Source organism: Ambystoma mexicanum, chromosome 5q, assembly GCF_040938575.1.
Source record: "Ambystoma mexicanum isolate Mex_15411 chromosome 5q, UKY_AmexF1_1, whole genome shotgun sequence".
In the NCBI taxonomy this organism is placed as follows: Eukaryota; Metazoa; Chordata; class Amphibia; order Caudata; family Ambystomatidae; genus Ambystoma; species Ambystoma mexicanum.
Genome location: NC_090933.1, coordinates 1,090,708,178 through 1,090,720,860, shown reverse-complemented (window position 1 = coordinate 1,090,720,860; position 12,683 = coordinate 1,090,708,178). Strand labels below are relative to the sequence as shown.

The 12,683-nt window shown below is 46.1% G+C and overlaps 1 protein-coding gene across 1 annotated transcript in view; it reads left to right on the top strand.

The window, feature by feature from the left end:
• Positions 1–12,683, top strand: part of LOC138498350 (transient receptor potential cation channel subfamily A member 1-like) — a 1,354,892-nt gene that overhangs the window by 807,968 nt on the left and 534,241 nt on the right. Inside the window, exon 11 of the mRNA XM_069622141.1 lies at positions 7,397–7,567. Within this exon, the coding sequence (XP_069478242.1) occupies positions 7,397–7,567 (171 nt within the window). The remainder of the gene's footprint in view (positions 1–7,396; positions 7,568–12,683) is intronic.

The window sequence follows — 12,683 nt, the reverse complement described above, 5'->3', positions numbered from 1 at the left end:
CAAGTGGAAAGGAAAAAGGCAAGTGCCAGCAAAAAGATAAGGAGGGGAATCGGCACGCAGTTGCCATTATTGCATAAATGCCTGGGGAAGGAGGCGTATGTACCTTAGGCCCAGATGGACAAAAACAACTTGATTAAAGTGCTCCCACCCCTCACAGCACGGGCTGGGAATTAGATTTACGCTTTTGAAAAACAAACAGCTGGGATCCCTTTAGCAGTAGGAGATATAAAAGGTTGTGGGGGGATCAGACCGGGGATGTTTGGGTTAAGGCTGGATATCTAGGAGTAAAATAGACAATGATGTTCATAATAGAGCGCCCTTCAACGACATCAGAGTGCAGGTGTGGGGTGCGCTTTGGCGGAATTACCCTGATACACCGGATTGCAGTCCATAATGCAGTATACCATGGGGGACGATGAAGAACCTGCCCAATACGTTTTGAAAGTACAAGAGATGTGGAGGGCAGAGACAGGGTACAGTGGAAGCGATCAGTTCCACTTTTCTATTTTGTTATCAAAAGGGGATTGGCCAAGGAACTACAAAAGACTCTCGATAAGATCATGGGTAGGGGTGAAAGGATGGGCCGAGATACAGACTATTATTATACATCACTGTAAGCAGATCCAATAAAGAGAAAAGCAAATGGCACAGAGGGTGCAAGCAAAACTGGTTCATAAAAAATTAGCAAAAATAGCAGTTGAAAGGGCGGTAGTGGCAGTTATACAAACAGACTCAGCAGAGCAGGCAGCAGCACGAACTGACACAAGAATAGCAGCGTTTTAGCCAGGCGAAGGGCAGTGGAACATTGGATCTCAGTCGCAGTACCCTGAGTGGCACCAAGAAGGTCAGCCGTGTGGAAGAGAGGGTTTCAAGGAGGAAGGGGGGGCAGAGGCAGATTTAGAGGGATAGGACAAGAGGGGGAGCGGGATCAGTTCAGTGTTGGGCAATGCCATTCCTAATGGGACAGTGACACATTATCAGGGAGTGAGTGTCCTGGGAGGCAACCCTTTTTTGTTTCCTGGTACAAATACATATCCTGACTAGGACAGCCCACAGAAATCTCTTGAGTGCCCAGTCCCGTCCGGGACTACCCATCTAGATGAGGAACGTTTGGTGGGCGCTTAGATACGCAATAAACAATTAATCTTTATGGTTGACATGGGTGGCACTAAATCATACATTAGTTAAGGAAACTTCCTGTTATCAGGTGACATTCTTGACACTCAGGGCGTATCTGGGGCTATGGCAACGGTTACTTTTACAAAAGATGTAGCAATCAAAATAGGAGGCAAAGTGGTGCGTGCACCTGTGTTGCATTCGGAAACCTCACCAGTAAATTTGTTAGGGCGTGACCTCCTAAGTAAATTAAACATGACCATCTCCTTTACATATCAAGTAATAATCTGTGCTACCCCAGGAATGTGTGCCAGGAGATCAATGGTGATAATACATGCCAGAGGAGGGAAGGCAGTGGTTTGCAGCATTCCTGTTTATCCTGATATGGATTTGTATGGGATTACAGTCTTATTTGATGCAGTGCCCCAAATCGGTAAAGCCTGTTGGCGGATACCATCTGATTTTATCTTTAGACCTGTTGTGACCGTATAGCTTGTGGCAGGGACAATACTCTCAATGGACCTGCAAGCGTTGGTGGTGTCAGAGAAGAGGATTGTTGTAGTTGGGACCGATTCAGATGGATGCGAGTGGAGCACCGTATTGCGTATGGAGCCAACAGTACCTCTAAAAGAAGTAACTGATGCAGAATTGCTTTAGGATCAGGTTGATGATGGAGAGATAGTGTTGGCTATTTGCATATCCTGCGAGATAAGGTGCATTACAAAGAACAGTGTTCCCTTTTGGCCCTTGTAAAGTACCCTCTTTCACCGAACAAGTTCTTGACAGGTTATGGACAATCAGTGACCACAATGTCAGTCTCTTACAGGGAGTGGCACCCGTTCAACTCACACTCAAGCAAGGTACAGTGTTGCCCTGGGTGAAACAATACCCACTGTCCAAAGAATCAGAGGAGGGAATAAGAGATTCAATTTCTGCATTCCTAAATCAATGGATTATTGTGCCCTCCAATTCTCCATGTAACATGGTCATACACACAAAAAAAAGGCAAAGGGGTCAAGCTGGAGAATAATCCAATATCTCTTCCCCTTGAATGACATTGTACAGGCAGAATCTCTGGTAGTTCCTAATCCTGCGACTATTTTGTCTAGCATCCTAAAACAAGCAACACATTTCACTGGTGTTGATTTGATAAATGCCTTCTTTTCCATACCCCTGCACCCAGAGTCTCAATAGCTCACTGCATGGTGGAAAGCGGTATGAGAACACAAGAATGCTACAGGGGTACTGTGAATCTCCTAGTATCTTTAACAGAATACTACATGCAGATTTAGGAAACATACAGGTACCCAGCACTATTATTCACTATGTGGACGACTTGGTAGTATGCAGTGATGATGAACACAATGCCGGAGGGACTGTGACTCTTTTGCAGCTGTTAGCATATAAAGGGTACAAGGTAGACAACACCATGTTGCAATACTGCTTCCAGGAATTTATTTGAGACAATTGATATCTGTCCATGGAAAGAAATTACCAGAATGCGCTGCATCTGTGCGCAGTGCCCCCCCAGCCAAAAACTGTGAAAGAAATGCATAGGTTTCTTGGACTGTGTAATTACTGCAGGGTGTGGATCCTAGATTACGCTGCATATACTAGGTCCTTGTTGCAAGGCCTTAAAGAAACACTGAAGACTGACAATAAGAAACCATGGACACAGGACATGCGTATGAACTTTAACAAACTGAAAGAGGTAATTTCCACTGCCTCAGTGTTAGCAACCCCTGTTGTTAAGCGTAAATGAGCTCGTGGGGTAACAGAGGTTAAATGGAATTTGTTATATTTGTTCCTTAATATCACATGCGCTGGGAGCCCCCAAGGTACTAATACTGCAAGCGGTTTAGCTCTTAGATGCTCAATGTCTTGTCCATCTAGCACTGTGTAGGTTGTGAAGCACCAACCGCACAGCATATGCCTTGTATTGATGGACCCAGATAAACAACAGTGTGCTTGCAAAAAAAGAGTGAGGTTTGTGGCCAATCGGTGGGAAGAGACTGTGATAAGCTGCATGGCAGGAGAATTTATAGGCCAAAGAAAACAAGTAACCCAGAGGGTAAAGAAGCATGCCAAAAGTACTGGGGGAAGCATGTGGCAAAGTTAACATGGATTGAAGCAAAGGAGAAGCCAGTGAAGGTGCAGAAAAAAGAAGAATATTAGCTGTGCTTCCATAATGCAGGCAATGTATCTGTGGGGACCAATGACAAATGCAATGTGACCATAAACATTCTAGATCTCAAAAAACGAACAGCAGCAGTGATGGATATGTAGTGGGTCTGTGGCCAGCAGGCGTTTCTGCACCTCGCACCATCATGGAGGGGCGTATGCTCGCTGACCACGCTGCACTCGGCTCACCTCATGATCCCTGAAGCACACCTAATTATGAGACCAGCGAGCCTGGTTACCCCCATGCCGCTACCAGGGCCTACTGCTTCTATATAGTCTTACAGCCCTGGATCGTGACAGGAAAAAAGGAGAACATATGTTTGAGAAGAAAACTGATCTAACTATCACAAAACTCAACTCAATTGCTTCACAAAATACCTGATCAATATAGACTGTACAATAAGGAAGAGACATTTATTTTGCTTCTCTGTTTCCAGGAGTACACATAGAAGCCAATGCCAAATGGCTGCAGATCGTTCGGTGGGCGCTGATACAGTTGGCGAATTACACTGAACAAAGCTTAGATGCGATCAAGGTCGAACATACCCCCAAACAATGCTGCCAACGGGTCTCTCACACAGACATTAGAGGCCGTGCACACCCTCAGAGAGCATATGCAGACAGAAGCAGGGATTCATAAAAGTGACTGGTTTCATGATCTCTTTGTGTGGGCACCATCGTGGATGGGAGCAGTTGTGATGTTACTAGTGCCATTGGTGGCGTTTGTGCTGGTGATCTTCACGTGCCAGTTGGGACTTCAATGCTGCGCTAAAGTGATTCCTAATAGTGCAATGAGTATGGTTTCAATTGGTATAAGCAGTCCACATTGCGGTGTAAAAGATGGGCAGGTACAAACAGATGACCCAAATAAGCCCCTCATGGTGAGTATAGAAGAAAGTATTAAACCCCCTGGAACAGTTACGAGGGCCCGGGAGAAAGTTTTTGTTCAGTATGTAGAGTGTGGGTACCCAGAAAAGGAACGTGGAGGTATGGAAAGGCTTAGAAGATGACAAGGGAATTAGTTAACATAGGATTAACAAAAGGGGGGAATGTTGGGGAGCAAAGGCGAATGTCCCAGGCCCCTCAGCAATTCAGGATGAGGCGATTGTAGTAGGAGATGCAGTGGGAAATCTCGTATAATAGAGGCAGGAGGGGGGATCACCTATAGGAGCTGGAATGTAGTGGAAATATAGTGTATCTCGCCATTAGTGTCACATGTGTGATGAGTCACCATTTCAGAAGTTAGACCCTATCTTGAAATAGAGGCATTGTGCCATGACTATGGTAGGACACTTACATTCAGTCCTGAGGGTTAGAAGGGTGTGCATGCGTTCTTTGCTTGCAGCCCATGTAGCTTCGTAGAAGGTTAATTTAATTTCTTGAACATACACACACAGTTCTTTATTGTGGCTTATCAGTAGTGCATGCAACCCAGAAAGAATGTACTCTTCAAGGCCAAGAGGGCCGGAGTGGGTCTTTGAAGAGTTATCCCATGAGAAAGGGGGTTGAGCACTTTAGGCTTTCACTCTCCAGTGCTATAAGTTATATTATCCCGAGACCCTCAAGCCCTAGACACAAACATTTGAGTACACTGACCAGCCCAGGACCCCTCGCCATGTAAAATGGCTAATCGATCAGGAAGATCAGAGAGCAAGGGCGGGCTGGCCCCACCATTAGTTCATATGATTTGTGCTGCAAGGTGTCAGGGGAGAAGGGAACAAACTGATGCTGCGGGTGCGAAAGTTGTGGAGGTGCTAACGTGCCTAGGAATGGAGCGGGGGTTCACATAGTTCTGAGAAGTTATCACAACCTCCAAAGTATCCAGCTCGCTCATGTCCTTGGTACCAGGTGCACTGTAGAAGCTAAGAAATAATGAATTGTGTAACACAATTGTTAACTATGGCCTTTGTACCCAATGACGAAAGATGAAGATCCCCACGTGGAAGAAGATGGACAGAGGATGCTGGGACCAGTCGCCTGACATCCTATAGAGAGTAGGCAGTATGTGTATAGGGTCGCACCAACCAGCTACCTGGATTTGTAACCTATGTAATGTACGTCACTTATGCGGCTGTGTACATTTAAAACCTATTGCTCGTGCTTTTTTTTTCAGAGCGCTCACTGGCAGCAGAGTTCTTTGCTGGCGCGTACTTGTATTTTTTGTGAGATAACCTTGTTCTCCTTGAAAGAGGTTTGCTGGTATTTGTACCTAGTGGGTTGTATGTTTTCTGGTGTGAGCATTTAGGGGTTTCTCTACACTTGTCAGATCTTCTAAAGGTGTCAAGTTGTGTGGCTCGAAACCTTGCCTGGTGATCCCAGAGAGACAACCTACTGAAAGATGTGTTTTGACAACCATGGACGCAGGTGACAGTGGTCACTGATGCATTCTGACCCTGTCAGATCTGGTGGTGAGTTGACTGTAGTCACTGTCGAGCCTCGGGAGCACATCTGTTTGTTACATTTGAGGTTGATCATCCTGGCCTTGGTTGCCCTCCTTCCCCATGTGAAATGTAAGACTGTCCTGCTCCTGATGGAAAACAAAATAGCCATGTGCTTCTACAACAAGCGAGATGGTGTTTAGCCCTTGCTGTTATGCAGATAAGCAATGCAACTGTGTTTCTGGGCTCTCGAGACTGATGTCTCTCTGACAGCTTCTCATCTTACCGGAATAGAGAATGGCACCGCGAATGCCTTGAGCAGACAGACTTCAGCCTTCCATGAGTGAGAGCTCTGCCAGGAAGTTCTGGAGATTTTCTCTGCCGTCAAACTCCTCATGTAGTTCCCTTCACTTCCAGTGCACCCTTAAGGTGATTTTCCTGGTTGCCATCACTTCCGTCAAATGGGTGCATGCGCTCCAGGCATTATTTGTGAAACCTCTCTATTTGTTTTCTTCAAATCGGAGGTGACTTTGATAGTAAGTCCCTCCTTTTTCACTGAAAGTGTCTTGGATTTTGATTTCACGTTAAAGATCCATCTTCCTGCTTTTTCCTTCCACCTCATCCTTCCAAGACAGAGGAACGGTTCCATCAGCTGGACCCAGTAAGGGCTCTCAGCTGCGTTGTCTCTCGACAAAGGACATCAGGAAAGATAACCCATTATTTCGTTGGTTATGCTGGTGCACGTGCACTGTGACTAAGCAGACCCTGTCTAGATGGATCATTCTCCGGATCTCAGAATGCTATGATCTGGCTGGCAAGGATGTGCCTGAAGGCCTCTGATCTCATTGTACCAGAGCAGAGGTTGCCACCTCTTCCCTGCAGAGGGGAGTTCCTTTCTTGAACATCTGCCAAGCGGCAACATGGGCTTCACAGCACACATTTGTGAAGCATTATTGCTTCATTTCTTTCAGGACAGGATTCCCGTTTCGGCGGGGCGGTCCTCCAGAGTTTTCTAGTGTATGTGGTGCCCCTTGCTCTCCTCCCTCCTCCAGATCTTTCTACTGCTATAGGAGTCTATCATAGATTTGGAATCCTTGGGAGGAAGGAATCCATTAGCAGACCAAATTACTTACTCTCTGTAATGTTCTTTATAATGGGCATTCCTCCCACGATTCCTCATCGCTGTCCCTACCTGCCCATCTCTGGTGGATAGCTAGTACATCATCGGTCCCATGGGGCCCCAGCATCAGAGAGCTATTCAAAAAGAGTAGAACTGAGGTCACAGGATGCAGTGCCTAGATGTATACTTGCCAACGTCATGTCCGGCAGAGGGTGTGTAGAGGTGTGTGGCTGAGCCCCACGGTGCTCCTGGTGGCAGAAAAGTTTCCGAAGAATAGCTGTGCTCCGGAAACAATATGATAGATGAGGATCCCATGGGAGGAACATCCATCAGAAAGAACATTACTGAGAGGTAAGTCATTTGTTCTTTTGTATGACTCGAATACACTAGCACATTTCTCTAGCACATGGGCTATAGAATATTCTAATGTGCTTCTGTGTATTCATTGTTAAACATTATTTCCTTTATTTCTTTATTATTTGTCAGTTTTTTAAAAATGTGGTATTCTGTTAAGTGGGATAGTTAGTGGGGTGAAATGATGAGAGTGCACGAACAACAAAAACTAAGAATTAAATGTTCTATTTAACGTTTCTGAATCTAGGATATTTGGAGACTCATTTTGCTTATGGCAGCTGTGGGACTCACAATATATCAACTGGTGGAGGAATTCAGAGAAATCTATAACTCACAAAAAAAGTTTAAGCTTTGGAAGGGCTGGTGGAAGCAAGAATTGGAAAAAGACTTAGCATTATGTCATCCAAGGTGGCCTGAGGTATGAAACATTTTTTCAGTTTCAAGTCTAATTGTAATCTAAAACGTTATATTTAGCATTAAATTATTTGTGAAATTGATAAGTCTACACACCTCTCTGTCTGTCCTGTCACTCTTGCTATTGTTATTGATATCCCCCTGCCTTCTCCTCCGTCTTGCCTACCTGACCCCACCACTGCGTCCAGTGATGCTTACTAACGTAATTTTGGATATCTAATTAGTGCTCCTGTTTAGTTTGAAACAGTTTCCTCATTAGGTTAATGTTATTTTTGAAGGTCAACTGTTTTCAGATATACAATATGCTTTTGTTTGTTTTGTTTTGTCCCTGGTATATGTCCTAACTTGGAACACCCTTATAAACTGGATCACTACTTTTGTCAACTTTATGCTATTTTACAGGCACCCTTTTTGGGAATGCTTCCCTCATCTGTAAATGTGTCATTGTAAGTCATTTCTGATCAAAATTGACCTTTCCTGTTCTTCAAGTAAATACAATTACAAAGAACATCAATCATTTTAATTTAATATCCATCCACGGTTTTCATTGTCCTTTGATTTTGTGTCGTGCCCATCCAAGGCTCTCCTACCATCCACTAGTGTTGCCCAGGTCTTATTTTGGCTGTTAGTTGGGTGATATGGCCTGGGTTGATCTAAGCCCCATCACCTCCCAGGCAAGCACACCATCACAACCCACTCCCAGTATCCACTAGTTTTGCTTTGGCCTCGAATTGGTTGCTTGGCAAGCCAGCAAACCCGGACCAAGCAAGGCCACATCACCTCCACCTGCTTTTCCCACTTCTCGCATTGTACATTCACATTACCCAGGGCATCACACCTTTACCGAGGAACTCAGGTCAGCCTTGCCTGTACAGCCCTCTGGACAACTTTTTTTGCCAAAGAAAAGTCTCCGAATTTTTTTTACAGAGTGCATTCCGTTGCTGTAACTGGGTGTGGTGTCTTTTTGTGGTCCAACGGTATACTTATACTTTCTGCGTAGAAAAGTTTCCGTAAGCAATTTGATTAAAAAAAAATGCAAATTGCATGCAAAAGATTGCCAATGTTAGCACCTACGTGGTGATGCGTCCACTACATGCAATTTGAAACATTTATAAGGAGTAATCTAAGACTAAAGAGTAAAACCAGGTGAAATAGCTTTTACTCTTCAGTTGTGCTCCCTGGCTAAAGTAAATGAGGACTGCACATTACTCTTTGTAGATGGCGTTCACTAATGGATCCCTGTGAAATCTGCCTGCTCTTCGGAAGGTCGCTATTTAATGCAGATTCCATAGAGATTCACTCATTTTACATTGAATGAAAATATCGTTCAGGTGTAAAGAAAAATGCCAGCACAAAAGGAGAAGAGGAAGGCACGCTGGGCTGGAGATGGACATGGAGGCATAAAAGCATTAAGCCTTGCTTTTATGCCTCCACTGCCCGCTCCACTCATTTTAAAATGACCCTCTAGGAATTAATTGCCGGCAGCAGGAGATCATATTATAGCAATCTTGGGTACATCATGTCAGGAGAATCTAAGCATTCAAGGGGAGACATGTGAATAGACTGCATCTTACCTAAGCCAGTGCAGTGGTGGTTTGCACCAGGGAGGCTGGAATTGTGCATGGAAAACTGAAGAGATCAATTTCACATTCTCTGGTAACTGCTCCATAAGCGATAGAAGTAGATGCTCAGGTATTGCATTTGGAGGATGAGGGAAAGGAGGAGGTTGCTCAAGCCTATATCTCACGGTAGAAGTGGGAGGGGTAAGGATTGACTGTATGTTGACCTGGGACCAACAATGTACAGTGTAGAGGAAATCGATGAGCTGGGAGACGAAAAACACACATTGTAGTGGTGCATACTGAGTAAGGATATACTTGCCGTGAGGCCTGCGGGCGATTTGACGCGTTATCAAGAATGAAAATAAATAAATATAAATACACAGTCAAGAGGAGGATGATCCAGGAGAAAAAAACATGTGCTGTAGAGCAGCAGGATAGGGGATGCCCCTTGTCTCTGTCAGCACCGTAGTAACGTTGCCAGTGCTCGCTTGGAGGCACCATGGATAATTGTGTGCAGCGCGCAAACAAACAATGATACCCATGCAGTCGTGACTGGCTTCAACTCATTTTTATTACTAACTGGATTCCTGCCTCGTCACGTCACTTCCCTCAACTTGCCCCCAACCAAGTCCCACCTCACACATACCAAGGCTGATGCCTGCAAGATGACACCTTCCCCCTTCTTAAACAGTCAATATATTAACCCATTTCTTCAATAAGTCTTACAGGTTTGGTCTTGGCCCTGACTGGCCATCCCTCTCGCAGTGGAGCTGGACTGCGTCTCGAGGGGCTGAGCGCCACATCCCTCCACTCTTCAGCAGATGCCTCCCCATCTCCTAAGAAAGAATCATCCGAATCTCCCAGGGACCAGATATCTGTGGGCTCATCCCACGGCTCATCGCACTCTTCTGTTTTTCCCCTGCATTCTCTGAAGTGGGATATATTTCGAGTGGTTTCACGTCCATCATTGTCCTCTGCAGTGATCATGGTGCCCTTCACTTGTGTGACTAAGGAGTCCTGGTGCAAACCTAGAGTCTTCTTTCCGTCATTGTGTCTAGCGTACCAACACTCTGTGTCTCCCACTTGAACCATACTTTCTCGTGCACCCCTTCTCGCATCTACTGTCACTTTCATCTTCATTTTCTTTCTCAAGTCCTTCTCTCGGGTCCGCTGGGCATTTGCCTGTGGTGCTATGAGGCGTAGGTCGACAGTTCCTCAAAAGTTGGTATAGTGTCTATTCAAAAGGTTTGCGGGACACGTGGACGACTTGCAGTGCTCTCTTGATGTTCCCCATGAAGCGCCATGCCGCTGGCCTGAGGTAGAGGGGTGGGATCAATCAGTGCTTGAACCCCATGTGTTGTGCGAAGTTGGCAAAATCCAGGCTGGTAAACGGCCGAAATCATTGTCTGGCGTAATGACTTTTGGGATACCATACGCTATCAGTATGCAGTCCGGAGCTGGTATGACGGCCGCCGCCGCCGTGGATTGTACAATCTGCACCTCCAGAAATCTTTAATATTTGTGCATTACCACCAAAGCATACATGCCGTCTCGGAGTGGGCAAAAGAAATCGATCCCCAGCTCTTCCCAGGAACCTACCGGCAGCGGGGACATCTGCACAGGGTTTGGCCATGGAATCTGTGCTACTGCACAGGAGATGGCAAAGTCCTTCAGGGTTTCTTCAACTTGCTCATACAGGCCTGGAAATCATATCTTTTGTCAGAGTAGATTCTTCTTGGACACCACCCGTGATACCTCTCGTGTGCCAGATCCACGACTTGCTTTTGCAGTGACTTGGGAGAGATGATCTTACACCCTTTCATGATAACATAGTCTTCAGTGATAGTGAGCTCTTCCAGCACCAGCATCATGCTTTTGAAATCTTCTTGAGACAGAGCATCAAGGTGTTTGGCCATTTCCTTTGAAAGCTTTAGTCTCCCTTGGACGATGTACTGTACACTGATGGCAAGGGCCACGTCAGCAGCTGATTACTGTTGGAGCATTTCCCACACCATGGGGAACGGCTTCATCTGGTGGATGACAGTGCAGATAGGCGTCTGCAATGGAGTGCTCTGATTGTAGGGTGTCTGCGGGATGGCGGGAGAGGTAGTCGGCCAGGTTCTTGTCCTTCCCCAGTCTGTAGTAGATGGTGAACTTGTAGCTTTGGAGTCGAAGACCCCATCTCGCAATGCGTGGAGGCATTCTTGCTTTCGGGTTCCCGTAGATTGTAAGAAGGGTCTGGTGGTATGCGGCGACTGTGAAAGCCTTCCCGAAGAGGAAAAGATGAAAATGCTGAAGACGACTGCTAGGCTCTCCTTCTCGGCATGCAAGTACTTCTGCTCTGTGGTCATCAGGCTGCGGCTGGCATAGGACATGACCCCTTTGATATGTGGGGTCTTGGGGTCATACTGGGCCAACACTGCTCATAGGCCCACTGGGCTGGCATTGACGGTCAATTCGGTTTCCTTAGATGAGCTGAAATATGCCATATCTGTGGCAGATTCAATGTTTGCTCTTATAGTTTCGAAGTTTAATTCATGCTCAGGGAATCAGACAAACTCCTGGTTATCTCTCGTCAGCTCTTGGGGTGGGGTGCTCACTGTGGCATAGTTTTCCAGATAACGGGAGCAGTAACTTGCAAGGTGTAAAAATGATCTCAGGTCAGATACATTAGTTGGACGGGGAGCCCCCTTTAAGGCCTCAACTTTTTCAGGGTTCGGCGCATACCTTGATCTGAAAATATGTGTCCAAATAATTTCAGTATTTGTTTTCTGAACTTACATTTGTCCTTGTTGAGGGTCACCCGGGCAGCTTCCAGTGCCAGATAAACCCGGTGCAGTGTATCGTCATGCTCCTGAGGGGATTTGCCAAAGACCAAAATGGCTAGTACATCGCAGTCTGACATGGTGGGTGTGGTGTCATCATTTCTGCTGTTTTGTGGAAATGCAGTTGAATGGCTCCCTTTTGGAGTGTCCTTGTCTAATTGTATTGTATGCAATGAGGGCTGAACAGCAAAATGTATACCAAGTGAGCCCTGGGTAAAGATGGTAGCCGTAGACCCTGCTGTGTAGTGCAGGTTTCCGCCTCCTCACCTTCACAGACTTGCACCTCACACAGCTGTCATTGCTTCTGCCAGCAGCATCAAATGAGTCCCCTCAGGCTTGCAGGCTGCTTATTTGCATCTGGGAGACCCGCCTTTTGAATGGAGAACACAACTGGAGGTGCAGGCTAGCTTTCCGTGGCGACGTTGTGCCTGCTGTGCACCCGTTATATACTGCGTGTCTGGGAGACCATCTGGAGTTATGGGATCTCACCGCCGCCACCCGCAACAAATAAAATGTGGGCTGTAACTCACTGCCACCATGAAGGCCGAAACGAATGCCTTCCGCTCCTGCAGCATGCATCGGAGCATGGCTCTTTCAGCTGCCGTGCCCACCGATTTGTGGGAGGGTCGAACCACGCATCGCCAATGTCAGCACCATAGTAACAGTGCCAGTGATTGCTTGGAGGCACTGCGGATAAATGTGCACAGTGCACGAACAAACGATGAAGCCCACA